This window comes from Leucopleurus acutus (genome assembly GCF_964270905.1).
Source record: "Leucopleurus acutus genome assembly, chromosome: 10".
Taxonomy (NCBI): Eukaryota; Metazoa; Chordata; class Mammalia; order Artiodactyla; family Delphinidae; genus Leucopleurus; species Leucopleurus acutus.
In genome coordinates, this window is record NC_139153.1 from 64,545,449 (window position 1) to 64,573,308 (window position 27,860).

At 43.5% G+C, this 27,860-nt stretch overlaps 2 protein-coding genes across 2 annotated transcripts in view; one reads left to right on the top strand and one right to left on the bottom strand.

The window, feature by feature from the left end:
* Positions 1–27,860, top strand: part of RPS18 (ribosomal protein S18) — a 148,655-nt gene that overhangs the window by 22,336 nt on the left and 98,459 nt on the right. The gene's annotated exons all lie outside the window — the stretch shown is intronic.
* On the bottom strand, positions 11,304–13,800 carry LOC309967751 (HLA class II histocompatibility antigen, DO alpha chain-like; the record flags this gene model as incomplete). Its single annotated transcript, XM_082848575.1, is given in 5 exon segments — positions 11,304–11,321; positions 11,324–11,481; positions 11,580–11,861; positions 12,303–12,551; positions 13,719–13,800. Coding segments are annotated over 5 exon segments (789 nt in total).

Below are 27,860 nucleotides of genomic sequence, written 5' to 3' on the forward strand. Positions count from 1 at the left end.
TCTGGCCTGTAGAGTTTCCACTGAAAAATCAGCTGATAACCTTATGAGGATTCCTTTGTATGTTATTTTTTGTTTTTCCTTTGCTGCTTTTAATATTTTTTCTTTGACTTTAATTTTTGTTAGTTTGATTAATATGTGTCTTGGAGTGTTTCCTAAGATTCACCCTGTATGGGAGTCTCTGTGCTTCCTGGACTTGGGTGACTATTTCCTTTCCCATGTTAGGGAAATTTTCAACTATAATCTCTTCAAATATTTTCTCAGACCCTTTCTTTTTCTCTTCTTTTTCTGCGACCCCTATAATTCGAATGTTGGTGCATTTAGTGTTGTCCCAGAGGTCTCTGAGATTGTCTTCAATTCTTCTCATTCTTTTTTCTTTATTCTGCTCCTCAGCAGTTATTTCCACCATTTTGTCTTCCAGCTCATTTATTCATTCTTTGGCCTCAGTTATTTTGTTATTGATTCCTTGTAGTGTATTTTTCATCTCAGTTATTCTGTTGTTCTTCTCTGTTTGGTCTTTAGTTCTTCTAGATCTTTGTTAAACATTTCTTGTATTTTCTCAATCCATGCCTCCATTCTATTTCCGAGATTCTGGATCATTTTTACTATCATTTCTCTGAATTCTTTTTCATGTATATTGTCTATTTCTTCTTCATTTATTTGGTCTTGTAGGTTTTTACCTTGCTCCTTCATCTGTGATATATTTTTTTGCTGTCTCATTTTTTTTTTTTTTTTTTTTATGAGTGGGACTGTGTTCCTGTCTTACTGGTTGTTTGGCCTGAGGCTTCCAAAACTCGAGTTTGTAGGCTGTTTCGTAGAGCTGGGTCTTGGTGCTGAGATGAGGAACTCAGTGAGACCTCACTCCGATGAATATTCCCTGTGGTCTGAGGTTCACTGTTAGTCCAGCGCTTGGACTTGGAGCTTCCACCACAGGAGCTTCCGCCCAACCCCAGGCTCATGAACCAAGATCCCGCAAGCCACCTGGGGCAGCAAAAATAAAGGGTGTGTGTGGGGGGGAAGGCCTTGGCTGTGGAGGGCAGGGCCAAGCAAGGGTGAGGTTTGGGTGGTGGGCGGGGCCAATGCTCAGGACCCACAGGGATGGAAAAGGCCCTGGGGGCTGTGGGGGTGGGGCTTAGGCTCAAGGAACAGAAGGGGCCCAGGCGTGCCCCCCACCCCTGGTCTCAGAGGGCAGGGGACCTCACTTGGGAGCCCAGCAGGCTTCGTGGGCTCGAGTGGGTGGGGCAAACACCCTTCTTTCCTCTCCTGCTCCTCCGATCTGGGATGGCCCCTCCCGCCTGTCTCTCCTTATCTTCCCAGCCTTAGGTGCACCAATCCTGTCTGACCTCCACTTCTCCTCCCCCCTCAGTCCCCCTACATCCTATGTGTTCACTTTGGGGTTCCTCCCACTCCCTGGGTGTCAGAGTCCCCCACCAGCAGCCGGCAGGTGCCCTAGTTGTGGGAAGACCCTAACTCTGCGTCTTTCCGCACCTCCATCTTGACTCTGCCTCCTCAACATCTTTTTTTTTTTTTTTTTTTTTTTTTTTTTTTTTTTGCGGTACGCGGGCCTCTCACTGCTGTGGCCTCTCCTGTTGCGGAGCACAGGCTCCGGACGCGCAGGCTCAGCGGCCATGGCTCACGGGCCCAGCCGCTCCGCGGCATGTGGGGTCTTCCCGGACCGGGGCACGAACCCGTGTCCCCTGCATTTGCAGCCGGACTCTCAACCACTGCGCCACCAGGGAAGCCCCTCAACATCTTTTTAAGTGTAGCTTTGCCCAAGATTTCACCATGTTGTAGAAAAATAATTTTTTTTCACCAAGCCCAACTAAATTGAGCTTAGCTGAAGAAATATTAGGAAGTGTGAAGACACAAAAGGAGAAATGAAACAACATTGTTCCATCAGTACAGGTGAGGGAATCCCCAATGATGACTTTTGCTGTGTGAAGAAGAACCAAGATGAGTGGTAATTATTCACTTTGAGTGGTATTCACTCAGTAATATCACTGAGTAATGTCTGAATGGTGACTATTCACACTTACCATCCTTCAGGCTTGGCTTAGAGACTGGGACCTTTGTGAAGGAAAAAGGCTGCCAGGGTATAGGTGGTGGATGTGAAGGAGATGGGGCTCTGACCAGCTGGACAGGGTCCACAAGAAGAAAGTTGGGGAGGGGGATATCTCGGCTTGTATGGACTGTGTAAGAAGGAGAGAAAAAGGATGAAAAAATTATAGACCAGGGCTTCCCTGGTGGTGCAGTTGTTAAGAATCTGCTTGCCAATGCAGGGAACATGGGTTCAATCCCTGGTCCAGGAAGGTCCCACATGCCGCAGAGCAACTAAGCCCGTGCACCACAACTACTGAGCCTGAGCTCTACAGCCTGTGTGCCGCAACTACTGAAGCCCACGTGCTCTAGGGCCCACGTGCTGCAACTACAGAAGCCCACGTGCCTAGAGCCCGTGCTCCACAACAAGAGAAGTCATCTCAATTAGAGAAACACGAGCACCACCACAAGGAAGAGTAGTGCCTGCTCGCTGAAGCTAGAGAAAGCCCGTGAGTAGCAACAGAGATGCAGCCAAAAAATAAATTAAAAATAATAATAATAATAAAAATTACATGAACTTTGTAAGACTTTGGAAATTTTGTATCTTCTCCTTTTTTAAAATATTTTGATTAATCTTCTCTCTTTTCTGATTGGGATTGACAATAAAAATCTCGAACATGGATAAAAGTACAAAATTACAAACCATCTTAATATTTTTACCGTTGAACTTAACTCTTGGTGTTCCTGAGATGACTATAGGCAGTGTGATAGTAACTTTTGACTACAGAACATTTTCTCAAAGGATAAGATATTGAGGAAGCAACTGTAGGGCTTCCAGGATAAAATGAGGCTGTGCTTTGAACCTGGGGATGAAAAGGTTGCTGGAAGAAATGGCCAAATTTTATGTGTGTATTTAATAACCATGTAATGTAACAACAACAAAAAAAAGGCATTACATCACACTTACTTTATTTTAATTTAAAAAAAGAACAAACGATTAAAATTATTTATATTTAAAGTACAAAATATCTATTACAGAGGAGTAATTATTCAATCAGTAGCATATATCAACTCATGGGTTCAGGAATCCAATGATCTCTCATTTAATTTCCTGCTATTTTCAAAAACAGCACACACACACACACACACACACACACTTTATTATGAAATATTATGAAAATTTCAAATGTAAAGAAAAGCTGGAAAAAGCACGAAGAATACTTGACTACCCATAACATAGATTCAACAGCTATCAAGATTTTGCCATATTTGTTGCAACTGCGCATGTATGTGTGTGTGTGTGTGTATATCTGCATCCATTTCAAAATAAAGACATCATGGCATTTTTTCTAAATACTTAAAGTTGTCTTGCTATATAACCACAGTACAGTAATCATATTGAAAAAAATTGAAAATAATTTCCAAATATCACTGGTTACCCAGTCTATTTTCCCATTTGTCTCAAAAGTGTCTTTATATCTGTTTTCCCCCAAAGATGTTGCCAAGAATCACCCACTAAATCTGATTGTAATGTCTCTCAAGTCTCTCTTAATCGCCCCCTCCTCCTTTTTTTTAATGTTGTTTTTAAAGAGACCAGGCCAATTTTCTTACAGAATATCTCACATTCTGAATTTGTATGATTATTTCTTCCTGGCTGCATTTGACTTATTCCTCTATCCAATGTATTTTCTATAAACTAGAACTTTGAACAGAAGGCTTGATCAGATTCGGATTAAAGATCTTTTTGACTATAATTCTTCATAGGTGATACTGTGTACTTTTCATCTCATCAAGAAGGATGTGATGACCGTGTTGTTGTCTCATTACTGGTGAAGACAAGTTGGATTGCCGAGCTGAGGCAGTGACAGCCAGATCTCTCTCCTCTGTGAAGATATTTTCTCCCTTTCATCAATAGCAAACAATCTGTAGGCATGATACTTTGGTGTAATGGGACTCTCCCGTTTCCAGTCATCTGTTCTCCTAACATCTAGATGCCTTCCCTGAAACAATTCTCATATTAGGGTTGCAAAATACTGATTTTATCATTCTATTTTTTCCCAGCTGGCCATCATCTGAAAGGAAGACATTTTCTCAACCAGGGAACTATAGAGTTCCTTCTGAAAAGTCAGGATATCTGCTTGGTTTTTCTTTTGTTTGTTTGTTTTTTGTGTGTGTGATTTTTTATTTATTTATTTATTTATGGCTATGTTGGGCCTTCGTTTCTGTGTGAGGGCTTTCTCTAGTTGTGGCAAGCGGGTGCCACTCTTCATCGCAGTGCGCGGGCCTCTCACTATCGCGGCCTCTCTTGTTGCAGAGCACAGGCTCCAGACACGCGGGCTCAGTAGTTGTGGCTCACGGGCCTAGTTGCTCCGCGGCATGTGGGATCTTCCCACACCAGGGCTCGAACCTGTGTCCCCTGCATTAGCAGGCAGATTCTCAACCACTGCGCCACGAGGGAAGCCCACTTGTTTTGTTTAAGTACCAATTTTCTTTGTTGGAAATAGAATATTACACCCAGTGGTCATAGAAAAGTCTTGTTGTTGTTGCTTGTTTGCTTTATCTTTATTTGATTATTATTAGGGACTCATGCGTTTTTATCCATTCAATGTGTTTAAGTTGATTATAGTAATTTTTTTTAATCCTCAAATTGTCCCAAATTTGGCCAGTGGGACCCCTTCAAGGTGGCTGCTCTTTTCTTTTGACATGACTCTGGTAGTCTTTGAGCACTTTCTTGTTTTCTGAAACAAGCTTGCTTTGTGTTTTCCCTAGCCTAGACTTGAAATAAGTCACTTCTCTAAGAAACTCCAGTTCCTTTTATTGGGTAATGGTATTAGGAAACCACAATCTGTGCTCTAAGGATGCCCATCGCTCCTGAAGGACCATTGCTTCCAGGTTCTTTCATTTGCTAGAGCTAGAAAATATATATATTTATAAATCATTAGTTTAAATTGATGTTTCTAATTCAAATTTAATATTAGGGTTTTAATTCAGCTACATTTTTCTTTCCTTTTATACGCTAAAATCATGGTTCCCAAATACATTACATCATTCCTGAGTTGCTTTATCCTATAATATATATAAACATAGTTTCAAAATAACAATACAATATTATTACTGATGATAAAACTACTGAATGACTATCAACGCTTTTAGTACTACTTTTTATCCTTAGAATATAGTCCACTAAGAATATACAGTACTGTTTTCTAATAGGAGTTAAAATAAGTCTTCTCTCTAGGTTCAGTTGTTTATGTTTGTTTTAAATTTTAGGGCTTTTTGTTTCATGTTTATAAAAATTGTAAAGCATTTGTATATTTCAAAAGTCAATATTCACTTTTATCCCTGTTGCCTCAAACGCATTCCCTCAACTCTGCTCTTCCCCCCTACCAGTTTTTTAACAATTTCTGGTTTATCTTTTCAGTGTGGCTTTCTGCAAACATATATCTTCCCTCTTTCTTACCCCAAGGTAGCACACAGTATGTACATTCTTCTGTATCTTGCATTTTTCCACTGCATCCTAGGGATCCCTCCATATCAGCGTAAAGAGATCTTCTTCATTCTTTCTAACAGCTTAATATTTCTCCTCCTCATGGAGGTACCGTAGCTCTTTCAGCGTTTCCATTCTTGTTGGACATCTTTCCAATCCTTTGCTATTACCAAACATGGCATGTCATTTTTGAAAGGCAGATTGCTATATACTAAAACCTGCATACTTACGTTTGGCATTTCCTTACCCATATTAAAATATGTTTTAGAAAAAAAAAAGGTTACTTACATTGATTTGTTTTTAATTAAGTTATTAACATCCTTCAGAACATTTGAGCTCCATGGAACAATTTAGGAAACACCATGGTAGGTGTGCAAACTCATAGCTTTGACAGATGTAAGTGTTTAGTGCTTGGCACATTGGAAGTGCTCAATACATGAAAGCTAATAGTAATCATAAAAGCAATCATGTCAATAACAGCAGAAAGTTTTTAAATGTTTTCTTCATTTGGGTGTGTCATCAAGGAATCTGAGAGCTGAGCAGACTACATCTTACTCTTTGGTCAGTTACTGAGTAACTGCCGTGTTCCAGGCGTTATGGTAAGAACTTGTGCCTGGAGCAGAGCAGGCCTGAGGGAAGGAATGAAGGAAAAGTGGGAATCCAACCGAGTCTCAGGAGTGGCGCTGGGGCTCTGGGGACGGGGCAACAGAAAGTCTCCGGGAGGCAGAAATGCCAGGGAGTCTTCTCCTGGGAAGAGGAGGTGTACTCAAATTTGGAGCCTCCACAGGAGGTAGAATCAAACCACAAGACAGCCAAACCACAGTTAATGGAAATGACTGGAGATGAGGGGAGAGATGGAGAGAAGGGAGGAAGTGACGTTTCTACATGACGGGTCACGCCCCCGAAGGAGGAAAGAAAGCCTGAGAGGAGGGCCTCCATTCCAGGAGAGATGTCGGGCCACAAAGATAAATGGAGTCTTGTGATCGAAAAGGACTGGAGATGGGTGGTTTATTTAGCAAAGCTGATCAGGGAAGCCTCTGAATTTTTACCACATGTGTTGTGAATGAATGATGAGTTGGAAGCATTGATGTTAAGATCACAGGCAGGAGGAGTCTAAGGAAAGAGAGTGTGGCTGTAACTTAATGAAAGAAGGAAGGCGGGAGGAGGGGTGAGGTTGGAGAGCCTTAGCCAGTAAGGAATCGAGAGTCTATCCTAAGTGAGAAAGTCTGAACAAGAGGAGTTGCATGAATGGTTGGGAGAAGTAACATCTCGTCAGTAATTCCAAAACCTGGTCATTCTTCTAGCTGGATATAAGAAACAGAATGTCCAACACAGAGGACAGGTAAACCCTGACAAGGATGGTAAATGGTGGCCCCAGGATGACAGCTGTCTCACTGAGAGCAACTAGTTAAGATCGAAGCTGACACAAGGTTCTGGGAGTTTTATCTGACAGTAAAATGGACAGAATACCCAGGGTGGCTGATTGTATGTGAGGAAATTTGTGATTCATTAATGACAGGTACCAAGAAAACCAAGCAAAGAGAGAACAGGCCGATTATTCATCCCAGGGAAATCACGAAGTTGTCTAGGAAAGGAAGAGCAGGCATGGTTTACTCTGTAGTTTGGCTATGAATACCCTTCATAAGATCATAATAACATAAACACTGAACACCAACCTAGCCAAAATTACAATATAACTATATTAGAGGAAGGGGTGCATGTGTGTGGTGTGAGGATGAAAAAATTTAAATCCTCTTCTTCCATAGCAGGAAGTAAAGAGAAAAGGCCTGAAGCTGCAAAATCAAGATATAGCAAAGCAAGAATACTATTTAGAGACAGAAGGTCAGTATTAACAGAATTAGTTAAAAACAGTTGAAAACTTATCAACTCTGGGGACAAGAACATGATAGGAGAAGGGGCTAGAGACTGGAATTTTTTTTACACAAATCTGGTAGAACTATTGGATTCTCTAAACTATGTGGATAAAATTACGTTGTTAAAAATTAAAATTTTAAGAAAGAAAGTAGATTGGAAGAGGGGATGTGGATGCAGCCCATGCAGAATCCTCTTTCAGAGAAAGTGATGGGAGGAGCTTGTGAGGTATGGGTTATAGGACAGAGAGGAGATTTAATGTTCTCAGTATATGAGAGTGATGATATGTTTATTATCTGTGGAGAGGGAACTCTGCAAAGGGGGAGAGTTTGAAAATACAGAAGAGAAGGTGACTGTCTATTCTAAAAGAGACTGAAAGAAGTCAGATCAAGAATGCAGAACAGGGCTTCCCTGGTGGCACAGTGGTTGAGAGTCCGCCTGCCGATGCAGGGGACACGGGTTCGTGCCCCGGTCCGGGAAGATCCCACATGCCGCGGAGCGGCTGGGCCCATGAGCCATGGCCGCTGAGCCTGCGCGTCCGGAGCCTGTGCTCCGCAATGAGAGAGGCCACAACAGTGAGAGGCCCGCGAACCCCCAAAAAAAAAAAAAAAAAAAAAAGAATGCAGAACAGGGCTTCCCTGGTGGCTCAGTGGTTAAGAATCCGCCTGCCTATGTAGGGGACATGGGCTCGATCCCTGGTCTGGGAAGATCCCACATGCCGCGGAGCATCTAAGCCTGTGCACCACAAATACTGAGCCTGCGTTCTAGAGCCCGCGAGCCACAACAACCAAAGCCCGTGTACCACAACTACTGAAGCCTGCGCACCTAGAGGTTGTGCTCGCAGCAAGAGAAGCCACCGCGGTAAGCCTGTGCCCCACAACGAAGAGTAACCCCCGCTCGCTGCAACTGGAGAAAGCCCGCACACAGCAGTGAAGACCCAGCGCAGCCAAAAATTAAAAATAAATAAATTTATTTAAAAAAAGGAATGCAGGACAATTTTTTTTTTAATGAGAGATAATTTACTTTGAGACTAGAAGAAAAAAAAATGTGAGTGTGAAGGCAGATACATAAACCTAAAAGTTTTGGAATAGCTCCATATTCCTTCCAAATTGTTTCTAGTGATTTCTGGGTAATATATTCATAGTGAAAAAAAGCACACTTCTGGTCAAAAGAGGACACTTTTTTTTTTTCTGAAGTATAGTTAATTAACAATGTTGTGCTAATTACTGCTGTACAGCAAAGTGATTCAGTTGTACATATATATACATTCTTTTTTTAATATTCTTTTCCATTATGGTTTATCATAGGATATTGAATATAGTTCTCTGTGCTCTACAGTAGGACCTTGTTGTTTATCTATTCTATATATAAGAGTTTACATCTGCTAACCCCAAACTCCCACTCCATCCCTTCCCCAACAGCCCCGCCTTGGCAACCACCAGTCTGTTCAAGACAGGACACTTTTATGACTTTATTAAACATTAGGACAGAGATGAGAGAAACACGTTTCCAAGGATGCATTAAGTTAAGTTTTAAGTAAAAGATCAGCAGAGATCAGGGCACTATGGGGACAGACATCTCTTGCGGTGTCTTCTGAGATCTTTCTCTGAGAACGACCCGACTCCTCACCCCAGAGGTGGGTGCCAGCCACCACCATGTTTGTACTATGGGATCTTGGTCCCCTGGTCACAGTACATTGGGCTGGGGTGGATACTTTCCCCCAGTTTGGGCAGTCGTTTGTTTTTTCAATGATTTAAAATTGTGACTGGGAGACACAGTCTCTGTGGGCGGCTAGAGCTGAGGTGACATACAAACACAGGACCTATAGGGTTGACATGTCGGCTGAAAAGGACAGTCAGTCCATAGGGAGAGAATATGGCTGACGTACCGAGGGATCTAGAAAACAGGGACCATATGGCCCAGAGAGAGAGAGCAAGACGGACTGCTCTGCGTTCTGCTGGCTCTTCCACTCTGAGTTCTGTTCCTTGCAGGGCCTGGCTCAAACCCACCCTTGGGTTCTGAATACCACTCTTGTGTCTTTATTGTAAACACCCTCTCCTTTTGTCTATAACCATTTTAATAGGGTTTCTGTGACTGGCAAGCAAAAACCTGGATTAGAACAATCTTCTCCCACTTCCATCCGAGTCCTCTTCTGGCCATCGATTTCCCCCCACTTATTCTCTCTTGGGAAATCCACAGAGTCCCCATAATCTCTTGGTTTCTCTCTTTTCCAGGACCAAATGCTCCCAGTTCCAACCCCCATCTTGCCCCTACTCACCTGTATCTTGCTCAACTTTTTCTTTTTTGGCTGTGTGGAACAGCATGTTCCCTAACCGGGGATCGAACCTGTGCCCCTGCATTAGAAGCACAGAGTTTTAACCACTGGGAAGTCCCTTCCTCAACTTTCATGCCCTAAAAAAACCAGGTTTTCCAGAAAGCCCTCCTGGACTACTCAGACCTCAGGGATCCCCTCTTCCAATGACCTCCAATAGCACCAGACTCTGTCCATGGGTCCCTGTTCCCAGACCACAGCCTGGGTCCAGGATGGCTTCATCGGCACCATCTAGAGCATGTTAAAATATTACAGACTCCCTGCCACCACTCTCCCCAGCCCCGAGATTCTAATTCAGTAGATCTGGGAGAAGCCTGTACTTTTTAAAAGGCTCTCAAGTGACTCTTCTCTGTATTCCAGTTTGAAAACCATTAATCTGTACCACTCACTTGGTACTTGACATAAACTACTTTGTATAGTTAGTTACCACTTTGTGTGCATTTTAAATTTTGTTCACAGTAACCTAAAACCTTCCAGGCCACAGATTTAGAGAGCATTCAGGTGGATCTCTCCTAGACCTTCCTCTTACCAGATACCTTGATGATCTACACTGCTACCCTCCTACCTGATATGATTGACCCCAGGCAGAAGATATGGCCATCCTACCCAAGCCTTGGGCCTCTTTGCCATGCTTGGGACTCTAGGGAATGTAGAAAAAGGAGATGACATTGTAGATCATGGCTGGATACCAATGGCCTCTTCATGACAGAGTAAATCTGGACAAGACTGAAATTTCCATGAACGTTTCCTCTCCTGGTGCCCTGTAGAACTGTCATTGGTTGCGGGGAGTTGCAATGAACAGGATACTCTGCATCCCTTTTGGGGCAAATCCGAATTCAGGATGTTGATTTCATGATGTCCATGTGAAACAGTCCGTTCACACGTGACACACAAGGGGACCCAAACTGATGAGTCAAATGGAGCAAGACGTAGCTAGACTGGCCCGGGAATGATTGTCAATCCCCAGTAGCAGGTGGTCATGCTCAGTAGTCATCCCCAGAAGTCCCCACTTCCAGATCCCAGCATCCCTTACACCCTGAAAGAATTGGCCAAGACCTGGTAAAATGAATACAGTGCAAACACTGTTTAAAATTTTACTGCTGCTAGCCAGGGCTTTGGGTAGAGCAAGAAAGTGTGTGTGTGTGTGTGTGTGTGTGTGTGTGTGTTTTGGGGGTGGGAAAGGGAACTCCTTGGTGCCCCACAAGTCCCTGCCTTGAGTACAGGAGCCAAAAAGGAGGAGACCTGTAGGACAGAGGTTGATGCCATTCAAAGTCAGCACGGTGGGGATGAATGTGGTAGGCTCTGACACTGAGCATCCAAGGGCTGTCAGACACTTGCCAGGAAGCCGTAGGGTGTCTCCCCTACCTGTTTCTCTCAGAAGGGCCATTACCTAAAGTAGCAAAAACCATATGACCAATGTTGTCCCAGCTCACACTTCTGGGATCCCATCTCTGCCCACCTCCCCCAAACCTGACACCCTCGCCTCACCTCTTCTCTTCTATTCCCTGCCTACCACTCGTCCCTGACCCCACCCCTCCCCACAGAATCTCTCATCCTCCACCCTAGTCCCATGCAGAGTCATCTGCTTTCCTCCCCACCAGACTCCCGGGTCCTGCGCACCTGGGGGTGCTGGACAGGCATGTGCCTGTGACGATGAGGATGACGCCCACGAGGAAGCCGGTCAGGCCAAGGGCCAGGCCGAGGGTGAAGACCAGGGTCTCTGTGGTGTCAGGCAGCAGGGTAGGCACCTGGGGCTCTGGGAGAGAAAGAGAGGGTCAGGGGGTCGGGCAAAGGGATTCCAGAGTGAAGGACACACGGGTGTGAGAAGGGGGGCCTGGGGAGGGGGCTTCGTACCCCAGTGCCTAAAGAGCGGCTGGTCCAGGCCCCAGTGCTCCACCTTGCAGTCATAGAAGTCATCCACCGAGGGCACGAAGGGCAAGTAGTGGAACTTCCGGAACAGATGGTTGGGCTGGGCATAGAAGCTGGTCTGGGCCACCCCCTCGGTGATGGTCTGACCGTTGCGCAGCCAGGTGATATTGATGACAGGGGGGAAGATGTTCTCCACGGCGCAGATGAGGACGTTGGGCTGGCCCAGCTCCACGTGAGACTTGGGCAGCACAGTCACTCTTGGGGGCACTAGGAGGAACCAGGCCCTGAATCCCACAGGCTCAGCCCTCCAGCTGGGCCTTATCAGGGCTGGGATTGAAGGGTGTTTCCTCCTATTAGCTTTCCGAGAGCAGGGAATGGTCTAGGATGGTGACACCAGGATAGAAGCAGGGGGACAGAGGGATGAGAGATTGTGGAGGGCAGAGGGGGCCCCTGGGGGTCCTGTATCTGCCAGGTCCCTGATGGGGAGTACAGCGGGAGGGGTCATTTCTCAAGAGGAAGAGGTTGCTGAAGGAATCTGAGAAGATCCAGCACCTCCTGGGAAGGAAAGGGCCTGAGCACAACAGTCTCAGATTCCGAGAGTGGAGCCCAGGAGTCCATAGAGGCCTGTGAGGGGGAGAGGAGGCTTCTCTGGGCCTCCCCTGCCTGCCAGGGGCTTAGTGGAGGGGGGCACAGAGGAAAGGCCGGTACCGTTGGCGGCTCTGGTACGGTTCGAGCGCTCCACCAAGACGTCCAGATGCGCTTTGATCATCGTGATACTGGCCAGCCCATGCTGCGGGTCAAAGTAGGCGAAGTTGCCAAATTCAGGCAGACGCCACACAGCCTCCCTCTTCTTCAGGTCCACAGAGAACAGCTGCTCTCCATCGAAATCGTGGGTGAACTGACCCGAGCCATCATAGGACTGGTAGAAGGCTGGTCCGTAGGAGCCCATGTGGTCAGCTGTATTGGGTGAGTTCAGGGGTCGGGGGAGAAAAGAAAAGGTATCAATCTCATCCATCAGATGTGATGTATTGAGTCTCTGAGCTGTGCCCCATCCTTGGTTCTGTGTGGGGGCAGAGTCCCGTTCTGACGCTGAGCTGGTCCTTGGAGAGTAGAAGGGTTGCCAAGGGACGGGAGGGAGAGGATGGAGGGCATGGGCACATCCCCTGCACACTGGCCAGCACAGAGTCATGGGTGCAGCCTGGCATACCGGGTTGGGAAGAAGAGAGGTTGCCTAAACTCAGGCTTGGGATCCCCAGAGTTAAATCTTGGCTCTGATGGTCTGCCCCAGCTGTGCTACCAGGTCCTGTGTGTGAGATGAGAGGTGAGTAGGGGTGGGATGAGGAGAAAATAAGTAAGGTTAAGAGCATCCATGGAGCTTTGGGCACAGAGATGCAGCGCAAGAGGATGTGAGGGAAAACAGGTGATAGCGGGCAGGAGTAAGAATTAAGATTTGTGACCAGAGACTGAAGGGATAGAAAAAGGCAGCCCAAGGTATTGCAAAGAGCAGTGGAAAAGGAGTCAGAAGTTCAGGGTTCATGTCACAACTCTTCTGTCTCAGATCATTATGATCAAATGTGTGTCTTCCCATGACTGAGGCTCAATTTTCTAGAAATTGGGAGTTAGGTGTTCGTTGATAAGATGCCTTTATAATTCTATGAAATTATTTGTGCAATGATCGTGAGAAACCACCATGTGCCCAGCACGATATCAGGCCCCAAGGATATACAGACAAACCAGCTATGGACCCCGCACACAAGGAGCTCAAGTCTAGAGCAGGATGAAGACAGATAAACAGCTACCTATTGACCTGGTGATAAATACAGCAATAGAAAATGGGCTCTCCCGAAGCCAGGAAGTGGTACAGAAATCAGGATGCTGGGCAGCAGTAGGACGGAGGTTTGGGTCTCAGAGAGGAGGGAGGAATGAGGAGGCACCTGAATGTGATGCTGGGCTGAGCTGCATCTATATTTTAGGTCCAGGACAGACCTGATAGAGGTGAGAGGGATGCGGGTAACAGAAGTTGCCCATAAACCAGAGGAAAGGAACTGTTCACTCTCTGTACCATCTGGCGTGTAACCCCACGCCCTTAATCTCCTCTCCTCACCCAGCACCCTCTGCACTCACCCTTGATGGCCCCAGCTTCCTGGGGGCTCAGGAGGGTCATCAAGGTGTGGAGTCCCAGGACCAGCCCCCCACTGAGGACCATTGTCCCCTGGTGCTTTAACCAACTAAGTCCCAGTCGGTGTGGAGGGTAAAGGAAGAGGGGGAAGGTAAAGAGGAAGAAACAGATTCTAGGATGAGGGAGCCCCCTGCTGTATTCAGCCAATCAGAGAAATTCTCTGAGTTAAATGTAGCTGTTGCTGGGGAAAGAAGTAGAGGAAAGAGCCTGGGTGAGAAGATGGAAGAATTCATTGGGCCCACGAGCACCAGGGAGGCTTGGTCCACAGGAAGTCAAAGGGATGGGAGGGGCTTAGATTAACTGTTTCTACATCCTCCAAGAATGTATCCTGTGAAGGGAGAGGAAAGGCCATCAGAGCACCGCATAGCTGAGCTCAAACAAATCCTCTATCTTAATCCATGGTGTAGGGACTCCTACTCGTCCTATACGTTTCTGTGGACCAATTTGGAGTTAAATAATAAAATAAATTTGGGGATTCCTTGGCTGTCCAGGGGTTAGGACTCTATGCTTCCACTTCAGGGGACATAGGTTCAATCCCTGGTCAGGGAGCTAAGATCCTGCAAACCACATGGCATGGCCAAAAAAAAAGGAAAGGGCTTCCCTGGTGGCGCAGTGGTTGAGAGTCCGCCTGCCGATGCAGGGGACACGGGTTCGTGCCCCGGTCCGGGAAGATCCCACATGCCGCGGAGCGGCTGGGCCCGTGAGCCATGGCCGCTGAGCCTGCGCGTCCGGAGCCTGTGCTCCGCAACGGGAGAGGCCCCAACAGTGAGAGGCCCGCGTACCGCAAAAAAAAAAAAAAAATTTTTTTTTTACTAAGAAACTTTAAAAGGGAAACACTGGCTACACAGTAGAAAAAATCTTTTAAATCTTTAAATCATGTTTTAAAATATTACTTTATTTCATTATGTGAGGAAAACTGTATAACTGTTAGAGATGTTTAGAGTGAAAAAGAGCCATAAGGAGTTCCAGTGGACCTTTCTGAGGAGGGCAGAGGGTGCTGGGTAACCTCCACGAGTCCCTCCATGTCCTCTATGCCCGTGTCTCAGCCTGGAGGTTGACCTGTGTGGACTGCATCACCCTTACTTTTGGCTTCTAATTGGGAGGCACTGGCAGAATTTAGTCTAAAGTAAAATATATATATAAAGTTAACTGTCTATCCTGGTAAAGAGAAGTCTAACCAAATATCTGAAGGCAATGTGTCAAAAGTGATTGAATAAATGATTTTCAACTTGGAAGGGATCTAAGAAATCATCTGAGTCTGTGTTTCCAAACCTGGCCACACAGGAGGATCAGCCGCGAAGTGTGTTAAAAATGCAGATTCCTGGGTTCCATCCTGACCTGAGTTAGAGTAACTTTTCCAAAGTAGGGCCAGGGGACCTGCGTGTTTAGCATGCTCCCTAGATGATTCTTGGGCAGGCAGTCTATGGACTGCTTTTTGGCACAAAAAAACAAACAAAAACCACCTGCTCTGATGCTCTTTCCTACACTGAGTGGCGTTGATTTACAATATTGTGTTAGTTTCTGTTCTACAGCAAAGTGAATCAGTTATACATATACATATCAACCCTTTTTTAGATTCTTTTCCCATATAGGTCATTACAGAGTATTGAGTTCCCTGTGCTATACAATAGGTTCTTATTAGTTATCTATTTTATATATATTAGTGTGTATATGTCAATCCCAATCTCCCAATGTATCTCCCTCCTTCCCCCTTAGTAACCATAAGTCTGTTTTCTACATCTGTGACTCTATTTCTGTTTTGTAAATAAGTTCATTTATACCATTTTTTAGATTTCACACATGAGTGATATCGTGATATTTGGCTTTCTCTGTATGAGTTACTTCACTCAGTATAACAATCTCTAGGTCCATCCATGTAATTGCAAATGGCATTATTTCATTCTTTTTTATGGCTGAGTAGTATTCCTTTGTATATATGTACCACAGCTTCTGCATCCATTCATCCATCGATGGACATTTAGGCTGCTTCCATATCCTGGCTGTTGTAAATGGTACTGCAGTGAACATTGGGGTGCATGTATTCCATCATCTTTTTTTTAAAAAGTGTTGTCTGTACCTCCCCCATCTTCCCTCTAACCAGATAAGCACCTTAGCATGCTTTCAAATACATTCAAATACTTCTCCTTCACCAAGGTATTTGATCAGTCTTACTTCCCATACCTTTTTGGCACCTCCTGAAATTTTCTCTTATTGGAATACTTCCTCCAAAAGTGTTTTCAATGTATTTGTGGGCAAACCTTCTGAAGCTTTGTATGCTTGAGAACGTTTTTATTATATCATCACTTTGAATAACATTTAGCTGTTGTATTAAATTCTAAGTTTGACTTTTTTCTCTTTAATATTTTAAATAATATTATCCCAATGACTTTTTTGCATCCATTGTTGGCATTAGGAAGTCTGCTGTCAGTGTATCTCTCCAGAATCTTTTAGAATTCTCTCATTGTCTGCTATTGTAAAATTCGTTATATTGTATCTAAAATGGGTTTGTCCAAATCTTACTGTAGGATATTAAGGAGGCTCTTTATGTTTTAATTCTAAGAATTTGTCTCTTTTATTTCTGTAACTATTTCTCCTCTCTATTTTTATGAAATCCATATTACCCACATTGGGCATGTCTCTCTTTCATCTCTTTCGGCTTTTCTTCTCTGTTTTCAATTTCTTTATCCTTCCATCTTTTATTCTAAGAGAGCTCTGTAGTCTAGTACTCCAGCTTACTAACTGTTTTTCAGTTGTACCTCTCCCAATATTTATTCTCATTAATGTGGTTTTTCTTTTGAAAGAAAAAACTATATATATATATAGTTTGTTTGTTTTGTTTTGTTTTTGTTTGGCCGCGCCTCTTGGCTTGCGGGATCCTAGTTCCCGGACCAGGAATCAAACCTGTGCCCCACCCCCCACCCCACCCCCGCAGTGGAAGCGCCGAGTCCTAACCACTGGACCACCAGGGAATTCCCGACTAGTATATATTTTTACACCTAGACCTTCTATATAGTTTTCCCTATATCCCCTAGGTTTTTTTCTTTTTACACAATAGCTTCTCTTATTTTTGTAAATGCACTGTTTATGCTCATTTTAAGTGGCTAGTCTATATTTACTAATACTTCTTTTAAGGACACCTGTCGTTTTTCTTTGGAGGTGGTGGTGCTCCCTGAACTGAGGGAGTTACTATTTTGGTAACTGTGAACCAGGACAGGACCAGAGGGTACGTGAGAAACAGGAAATGGCCTCCTCCTCCGGCTGCCCCTTATATGTAATGTATAATAATATCATGACTTCAAGGTTCCTGTATCAAGTCCTCATAGCACCTCTTAATTTCTAGTTCCAAATCACCACCAAGACCATGTGTAAGAGAACAGTGAAGTAGTTTATGTTAAAATTCCCCAAATTCAGGCAGATACTCATCCGTATCTCCATGCTTTGCTCTCGACCCTATGGGAGAGATCAGACCTTGATCCACAACTGCGATTCAGACATGAGCAAACTAGCTAACATGTTGGGGTCTCCAAAGGTGCTCACAGATGCCCCTGAAAGAAGTTAGCAGGAATAAAGTAAAGCCTGGCCGGGTGGGGCGGGGCTGTCAGAAGAGTAGTGACTACAGTGCAATATGACGTCGTATCAAAGATAACATTGAATCACTAAGGGCTTAACAACGTTTCTATGGGAAACGCCTGCAAAACTTTATGTCTACTGCAGAGAAAGACAAATATCATACGATATCGCTTATATGTGGAATCTAAAGAAATGATGCCAATGAACTTATTTACAAACGTAAATAGACTCATAGAGTTAGAAAACTAACTTATGGTTACCAAAGGGGAGTGGGGGAGGGATAAATTAGGAGTTTGAGATTAAAATATACACACTACTATATATAAAACAGATAAACAACAAGGACCTACTGTATAGCACAGGGAACTATACTCAATATCTTGTAATAACCTATAACATTAGAGAATGTAAAAAAAAGAATATATATATATAAAACTGAATCGCTTTGCTATACCCCTGAAACTAACACAAAACTGTAAATCAACTATATTTCAATAAAAATTTTTAAAAAGTAGGTCTCCTAGAAGATGGGGCACCTAGAGTAGGAGGGGCACCCCGGGGGTCTAGAGGTGATCAGAATTCTGGGTGAAATAAAAGGGGTGTCAAAGGAGGTCGGCAGCAGCATAGGGACAATGTGAGGAATAGTTCAGAGTAAATCAGCCCCGTAGGGAACAGCAACCATCCTTGTTCCCTCCACCTCCTGCTCTCGGCTAGGGAAGGACGCAGGGCAGAGCGAACATTCTCAAGACTTACCTCCTGGCAGGTCACAGACTGCAGTATCCGCACCCACATTACGTGTCCGAGATACGTGCTACTAGGGACTTGAAATTATAGCGAGACCAGGGACAGGCCCTGGAGTCACAAAGAAGGCACCAGAGATGTCCAGCTCTGACACACAGGTATTTATTGGTCTCTGGTATTTCTCAGGAAGGATGCTGTGTAGGAAGAAGTCCCAGAGGAGACCGAGGCTTACAGATCAGTGTGGGGATCACCTTGCCACCATACTTCAAATTTCAACATGTATTAAGTGCTTTCTATATGTCAGGCCCTTTGCAAGGGGCTAAGTGTGAGTGGAATCACAGATAGCCAGGATTTGGAGGAGTCTCTGGAGACACCCATCATTGGTGCTGAGGAGCACAGAGATTCAAAGGGACTGGAGGTTTAAAGGAGATCTGACCAAAAAAAAACATTAGAATTCCCTGGCGATTCAGAAGTTAGGACTCTGCGCTTTAACTGCTGTGGCCCTGGGTTCAATCCCTGGTCGGGGAACTAAGATCCCGCAAGCTGTGCATGCAGATGATAAATAAATAAATACATAAAGTAGATCTGATGCTGGGGACTCCCCTCTGTCCTCTTCTGTCACAGAAAGGTTGTCACCTGTAGTAGGACAGTGTGGTTAGGACTCCCCGGTTAGCAGTGCATCCTTCATTCCTTTACACCTGCTCCCTTCTATTTCTCCCCTCACAGGCCCCTAAGGAGATGATGATCTTTCCAGCAGATGAGGACCAGTGAGAAGTCAAGAGATACCCTAAGGAGATGTCATGTCACTCTCTCCGTCTCTCTCCACCTGTCCACCTGCTTGTTTTCCTCTTAGACCTGAAGGTTCTCTAGGGTAGGGCTCTTTATGATTAACGCTGGAAAGGACCTCAGAGATGATTTAGTTAAATCCTCCATTTATGGGGTAGGAAAACTTTGGACCAGGGGGTTCTGTGATTTCTCCGAGGTCACATGACTGAGTCCAAGAACATTGTATATTCTATCATTTCACACTGGGAGGTAATGGGTTTAGGGGTAGTCATCAAAATACCTTTATGTCAACAGGAATAACACTGAATTGATGTGTCAATGCCTTGAGAGAGAACTGCACAGAGGCTGGAGGTGAGGTGAGGGGATAGAGAGAAAACACTGAACACAAAGTAGTAATTGTGACTCTGCTCTGGACAGAAGGCAGAGGGAGGTCTCTGAGTTCTCCAATCACACACTCTGCTGAAGGAGGATGGAGACTTAGGAGAAAAGAGGCAAAAGACCACTATGTGGTCCTGGATGCAGCCACTCGACGTCACAGGGAAAGTGGGCAGAGTCTCTTGGGGGCATGGTAGCCTCTCCCAGCCCAGCTCTGCCCTGTTCTCTACCTTCCACAGAGCTGTACGTGTACAGAGGAGGAGTGACTGCTACTGGGAGTGATGGACCGCTACTGGAAGTGATACCTTTATAACAGAGTGGTGTACATCCAGTTTGACAGTGCCGTGGGGGCATTTGTGGCTGTGACCAAGATGGAGCACATCACTGCATGTTTACAGCAGAGCTTTTTACAATAGCCAAGACTTGGAAGCAACCTAAATGTCCATTGACAGATGAATAGATAAAGATGTGGTATATATAAAATGGAATATTACTCAGCCGTTAAAAAGAATGAAATAATGCCATTTACAGCAACATGGATGGACCTAGAGATTATCATACTAAGTGAAGTAAGTCAGACAGAGAAAGACAAATTTGATGATATTGCTGATATTGCTGATGATATTGATATTGCTTATATGTAGAATCTAAAAATAATGATACAAATGAACTTATTTATAAAATAGAAACAGACTTAGAGAACTAACTTATGGTTACTGGGGGGGGGAAGGGGGTGGGGAGGGATAGATCAGGAGTTTGGGATTGACATGTACACACTGGTATATTTAAAATAGATAACCAACAAGGACCTACTATATAGAACAAAGGACTCTGCTCAGTACTCTGTAATAACCCAAATGGGAAAAGAATGTGAAAAAGAATAGATACATGTATATGTATAACTGAAAAAAAATAATGGAAAAGAATATGCAAAAGGATATATATGTATAACTAAGTCACTTTGCTGTACAGCAGAAATTAACACAACATTGTAAATCAACTGTACTTCAATAAAATGTTTTTAAATGTAAAAAAAGAAAACCCTGCCAAGATTTGGAACATCCAGAGAGAGTTCCTGGGACTGAGACAGAACGCGGTGGACTTGCTGTGCAGACAGACTACACATGGACAACGGTTTCACCCTGAAGCACAGAGGTGAAAGGGTGGGTGGGAGAGAGAAGACCCTGGAAGGGGTGGGCTCGGGCAGCAGAGGAGGGAAGCACTCCCCATCCCATCTCCGAGCTCAGTGGGTCCCAGGCTGGGTGGCCTGAGTCCAGAAGGCTTCACGGTGCATGGGGGCCAGACCAGCATGGGAAAAGGCCAGACTCCCTGTTAATTAAACACACAAAAAATATTGGGTTTGTGGCTCTTGCTACAATTTTCTTTTTTTTTGGAGTTGGGGGAGGTGGGTAGAGGAGACCAGGAAACATACATTAAATGAAGAATGAATCAAGCTACTTCTTTTCTTCTCTTTTTCTAATGAGGATATCAGACCAAGAGATCAAAAGAATGCTATTGGCTGAATATATTCTGATTCTAAGATCATGTTTGGCAGTATGATACATCCCTTTGAACAAGATAGGAAAATGTCAATTTAGGTAGCTTCACCACTGGTTCAACATTTCTGTTCAAAGAATATTAGTTACCAGACTATACGTGTCTGGTGAAGGTGTTATAGAAAGTATTATAGTGCTGACTTTGGCCCTCTCCTGTTCCTCTCTGCTCTCTCTTTATTGTGTCTGACAAGGCCCTTCTTGGAAAAATTGAATGTTTTACTCTGTTTTTCCTACTCTGTCCCCCATCTTCTGCCTCCAAATAGCTTAATGGATGATATATTCATCTTTAAAATCTAAAAGTCAATTTGGCTTAAAAATGGTGAATCACTGTATTGTACAACTGTAACTTATATAATCTTATACGTTAACCATACTTCAATTTAGATTTTTTTAAAAATGTCAATTTGGCAAGAAAATCACTCAACGCACTCATTAGCTATCTCCATGGTCATAACAAGATTCTTTCCCGCACTCCTACTCCAAGCTAAAGTGAACGTCTCCCCCTCCAAGAAAGAGCTCTTGCAAGCACACAACCTGCTCGTCTGCCATGTGACTGATTTCTATCCAGGCCACGTGCAAGTCCGCCGGTTCCTGAATGGACAGAAGAAAACAGCTGGGGTTGTGTCCACCCACCTGATCTATGGTGGAGACTGGACCTCCCAGCTCCTGGTGATGCTGGAAATGACCCGTCAGCAGGGAGACGTCTACCCCTGCCACGTGGAGCACCCCAGTCTGGACAGACCTGTCACCGTGAAGTGAGTTACTCCCTTATGACCCTCTGGACTCCAAGCTCTGGGGTCCACTCACTACGCCTCGGGGCCACACCACCCCGTGTTTTTCCTCCTCAACCCCTGTGGTCTGGGCTAGGAGCAAAGGAGAGCTGGTGACCCTAGTGTGCGTTTATCCCTGCCCTGGGAAATCCTAAAGACTCTCTCCTTGTTAGAAAACCTCAGAAAGTAACCACCTTCGTGACTGGCCCTCAGACATGGGGACCAGCCTCTCCCCCCGGTCTCCCTTCAGCCCCTGAAGCTGGGACCTGATGGGCTGACATTGGCTCTTGTGGAAGTCTCCACTCCAAGATCCAGAACTTTGGGGGTGATTGCCACATTTTTAAAATTAATTTTTATTGGAGTATAGTTGATTTACAATGTTGTGTTCGTTTCTGCTGACAACAAACTGAATCGATTGTGCATATACATATATCCACTCTTATTTAGGTTCTTTTCCCATATAGATCATTACAGGGTATTGAGTAGAGTTCCCTGTGCTGTACAGTAGTCCCTTATTAGTTATCTATTTTATATATAGTAGCGTGTATATGTCAATCCCAATCTCCCAATTTATCCCTCCCTCCCTTTCCCCCTTGGTAACCATAAGTTTGTTTTCTACACCTGTGACTCTATTTCTGTTTTGTAGCCACATTTTTAAACTTAGTTTAAAAATCATTTTGACTATGCTAACACATATATATGGAATTTAAGAAAAAAAAATGTCATGAAGAACCTAGGGGTAAGACAGGAATAAAGACACAGACTTACTAGAGAATGGACTTGAGGATATGGGGAGGGGGAAGGGTAAGCTGTGACAAAGCGAGAGAGAGGCATTGACATATATACACTACCAAACGTAAGGTAGATAGCTAGTAGGAAGCAGCCGCATAGCACAGGGAGATCAGCTCGGTGGTTTGTGACCGCCTGGAGGGGTGAGATAGGGAGAGTGGGAGGGAGGGAGACACAAGAGGGAAGAGATATGGGAACATATGTATATGTATAACTGATTCACTTTGTTATAAAGCAGAAACTAACACACCATTGTAAAGCAATTATACCCCAATAAAGATGTTAAAAAAATCATTTTGACTGTTACCGTAGAATACTGAACAATCCATCCTCTGCTTATAAGCAGAACCAATAGATTAATATAGGGTTTGACAAAAAGAAGATGGTCTCCCTGACTTTCTGTTTGGCCAAGAATTCCTTCTAATGTGGTGTTATCAGACTGCAGTCATAAAGCTGTAAGTTAACTCAGGATTCTAACCATCAAATCGGGTTTTGAAGCTTGTCCTAGTGGGGGTAGAGGGTTGTCACAAGGAAACATGGAAGTTAAATGATTTCGTACTTCTTTCCTTTCCCTGTTTTATTGGACAACTATGGGAAACTAAAACTGTGGATGGGAGAGGGAAGGACTGGGAGTCTGGGATGAGCAGATGTAAACTATTATATACAGGATGGATAAACAGCAAGGTCCTACTGTATAGCACAGGGAACTATATTCAATATCTTGGATAAACCATAATGGAAAAGAATATGAAAAAGAATATATATATGTATAGCTGAATCACTTTGCTGTACAGCAGAGATTAACACAACATTGTACTTCAATAATACATTATACATTATATATATAATATATAATGTATAATACATTATATATACATTACATTATATATAATGTATAATAATACATTATACTTCAATAATACTTATACATGTAAGTATAATACATTATACTTCAATAAAAAATAATAAAATTAGGATCTTCCCTGGCTGTCCAGTGGTTAAGACTCTGTGCTCCCAATGCAGGGGGCACAGGTTTGATCCCTGGTCAGAGAACTAAGATCCCACATGCCACGCGATGTGGCCAAAATAATAATAATAGTAAATACATAAATAAATAAATAAATAAAAAGTAAAAAAAAAATTTAAATAAATACAAAACTTTAAGAAAAATAAATAAAACTGTGGGGTAATTTTTATGAGAAATAGTCTAAGATTTGAGGGAAAAGTCAGATTATCCATTGCCAAGAATCTGAATTTTACATGTTCTGTAAAGCTAGAGAATGTTCAATAGGCTCCCGTCTCCACCTAGTGGCCAACAGTGGGATTTAGCCTTGGAACAAGAAATCGAGGGATTTGTGAACAATTTGTTGGAATACGCCAACGGTTTTTTTTTAATATATATACATTTTAAAATTTTTTATTTATTTGGCTGCGTTTGGTCTTCATTGCTGCGCGCAGGCTTTCTCTAGTTGCGGTGAGCAGGGGCTACTCTTCTTTGTGGTGGCTTCTCTTGTTGCAGAGCACCGGCTCTAGGCGCGCGGCTTCAGTAGTTGTGGCTTGCAGGCTCTAGAGCGCAGGTTCCGTAGTTGTGGCGCACGGGCTTAGTTGCTCCGCAGCATGTGAGGTCTTCCCAGACCAGGGCTCGAACCGCGTCGGCTGCATTGGCAGGCGGATTCTTAACCACTGCACCACCAGGGAAGTCCCTACCCTGACTTTTATATATGTAACCTTTTCTCTAACTTTTTTGTAAAGAATGTTGGAGTGGGACTCCCCTGGTGGTGCAGTGGTTAAGAATCCGCCTGCCAATGCAGCGGACGCGGTTCGAGCCCTGGTCTGGGAAGACCTCACATGCTGCGGAGCAACTAAGCCCGTGCGCCACAACTACTGAAGCCCACCTGCCCTAAAGCCCATGCTCTGCAACAAGAGAAGCCACCGCAATGAGAAGCCCGTGCACCGCAACAAAGAGTAGACCCTGCTCGCCGCAACGAAGACCCAACGCATCCAAAAGTTTAAAAAAAAAAAAGTCGGGATAAATATGGCCAAATGTAGAGGCTTTGGCAGCACCAGCACTTCTGCAGTTTGGCTGTGCCTCGGACAGCAGCCATGAAAATATACTAATCATTGCTCTGTTGCAATATTTATATTTTTGTTAAATAACTGAACATAAAGAAATATACCAACAGAAGGCAACCCTTCAAAATTAACTTTAGAAAGAAGAAGGTCTACAGAAGTAGAGAGTCATAGTATCTATAAAGTGAGTGTGCTCATCAGAGAACATCTAGAGCAGCCCTGCCCAATAGACCTTTCTGCTTTGATGGAAATGTTTATATCTGAGCTGCCCAATAGAGCAGCCACTAGCCACATGTACTCTTGAGCACTGAAAATGCCCTTGGCTGGTGCAACCAATGGGCTGAAATTTTCATTTAATTCTAAACTAGTTAAATTTAAATGACAGCCATATGTGACTAGTGGCTACCATATTGGACAGGCACAGTTTACAATCTTTCTCTTAAAAAAATGTAGGCCCTCTCTTAGTAGCCTTTACTGGAGGCTGTAGGATAAGCTGCTAGAAAAATGAAAAAGGATTTGAGGGACTTCCCTGGTGGTTCAGTGGCTAAGACTCCGCACTCCCAATGCAGCGGGCCCTGGTTCGATCCCTGGTCAGGGAACTAGACCCCACATGCATGCCACAACTAAGAGTTTGCATGCTGCAACTAAAGATTCTGCATGCCACAGCTAAAGATCCTGCATGTGTCAACGAAGATCCCGCGTGCCGCAACTAAGACCTGGCGCAGCCAAAATAAATAATAAATAAATAAATATTTTTTTAAAAATAGAATTTTAGAAGCCAGGGAAGGTAGAGATAAAGAGTCTTCTCTGGTCATGGATCATTAGATTTGGGGATAGCAAAATCTCAAAAACATAAGAGGCCCACTAGCAACTTAATACATTTACAAAAGAGATTAAAGAAGCACAAAAAAAGTCCAATTCTAGCAGATACAGAAGCTACAGCCATAGAAGGAATCTTGGCAAACCCGCAACTCATGCAGTTGAAAAGCGCTGGGAATGAAGCCAAAGGGAATCTCCAAGACAAAGAGCTTACAAATTTTAAGAACATGTTTTCTCAGTACATACAGGAAAGGAAGCACTTCAACACACCTCCTCTGATTCACCCTCTGAGTTTAAAGAGCTTTGCCCTGAAGATCAAGCCAGATCCTCTCCTAGGACAGCACAAATAACTTTAATTTCCTTCCCTCCTGATCTGTTACAGTAGTAGATCTGTCTGGAAACACTACACTCTATTAAAACTTTGGACAAAGGACAACATTGCAGAATTCTAGGAACTTTGGGATACAGGATCAACAGGAACTTTTAATTAGGAAACCTAATCTAATAAGAGGGCTATTTTGACTGTTGGGGCATGTGGAGGAGAAAGTATCTAAAGGAATAAGTTGTGATAACATTAAATGAGGTCACAGAGAAACAAAAAAGTTCCTATGGTGATTTCACCTGCCCTTGGGTATGTCGAATTTACTACTGCAATTCCGGGAAATAGAAAAGCTCCCACTTTGAACCTCTGGAATTTCCCATCCCCACCAAAAAATGTAAATATGAAACAGTGCCAAGTCTCTAACAGAGTATGTAAAAAAACAATGATGATAAAATAGCTGGAGAAACTTGAGATAATCCATCCCACCAACAGAACTCTTTAACATCTCATTTTGGCCAGTCCAAAGGTAGGTGAATCTCAGAAGTTAATTGTGAATTATAGCAATATTAAGAATAATAGGTAGGGACTTCCCTGGTGGCACAGTGGTTAAGAATCCACCTGCCAATGCAGGGGACATGGGTTCGAGCCCTGGTCTGGGAAGATCCCACATGCCGCGGAGCAACTAAGCTGGTGTTCCACAACTACTGAGCCTGCGCTCTAGAGCCCGCAAACCGCAACTACTGAAGCCACGTGCCTAGAGCCCGTGACCCGCAACAAGAGAAGCCACCGCAATGAGAAGCCTGCACACCGCAACGAAGAGTAGCCCCCGCTCGCCACAACTAGAGAAAGCCTGCGCGCAGCAACAAAGACAATGCAGCCAAATAAATAAAAATTTTAAATACCATATAAAATATAACAGCTAATTCTTTTTTTTAATTTTTATTAAAGTATAGCTGATTTACAATGTTGTGTTAATTTCAGGTGTACAGCAAAGTGAATCAGTTATGCATATACATATATCCACTCTTTTTTTTTAGATTCTTTTCCCATATAGGCCATTACAGAGTACTGAGTAGAGTTCCCTGTGCTGTTCAGCAGGTTCTTATTAGTTATCTATTTTAGTTAGAGTAGTGTGTATATGTCAATCCCAATCTCCCAATTTATCCCTCCCCCCAAATATCTAATTGTAAATATTACTCAGTGATTTTAAAAAAAGAATGAAATATTGGACAATAAGGTCCTACTTTATAGCACAGGGAAATATATTCAATGTCCTGGGACAAACCATAATGGAAAATAATATTAAGAAAATAATGTGTAGGGCTTCCTTGGTGGCACAGTTGTTAAGAATCCGTTTGCCAGTTCAGGGGAAATGGGTTCAAGCCCTGGTCCGGGAAGATCCCACATGCCGCAGAGCAACTAAGCCCATGCGTCACAACTACTGAGCCCACGTGCCACAACTACTGAAGCCCGCACGCCTAGAGCCCGTGCTCTGAAACAAGAGAAGCCACCGCAGTGAGAAGCCCGCGCGACGCAACGAAGAGTAGCCCCCGCTCGCCGCAACTAGAGAAAGCCTGCGCACAGCAACAAGGACCCACAGAGCCAAAAATAAAAAATAAAATAAAAAATAAAGTGACTGTTAAAAATAATAATAATAATGTGTATATATATATATATGTATAACTGAGTCACTTTGCTGTACAGCAGAAATTAACACAACACTAAATCAACTATACTCCAATTTTTAAAAAGTTTTAAAAGTAAAACAAAAAAATTTTTAATTAAAAAATAAAACGAATGCCATTTGCAGCAACATGGATGGACCTAGAGAATATTATACCTAGTGAAGTCAGAGAAAGACAAATATATGATATCACTTATATACGGAATCTAAAACCTAATAAAAATGAATCTATATGCAAAACATACTCAGAGACATAGAAAACAAATTTATGGTTACCAAAGGGAAGAGGGAGGGAGAGAAAAATTAGGAGTAGGGAATTAACAGATACAAGCTACTATACCTAAAATAGATAAGCAACAAGGATTTACTGTACAGCACATGGAATTATACTCAATATCTTATAATAACCTAGAGTGGAATTTAATCTGAAAAAAATACATAACTGAATCACTTTACTGTACACCTGAAACAAACACAACGTTGTAAATCAACTATCAATAAAGTTTTTTAAAAGAATAATAGCTAATTCTTTGTTTTTTAATAACTAATTCTTAAATCGTGCTTACTAGATGCCAGGGATTGTTCTAAGTACTTTTTATATATTT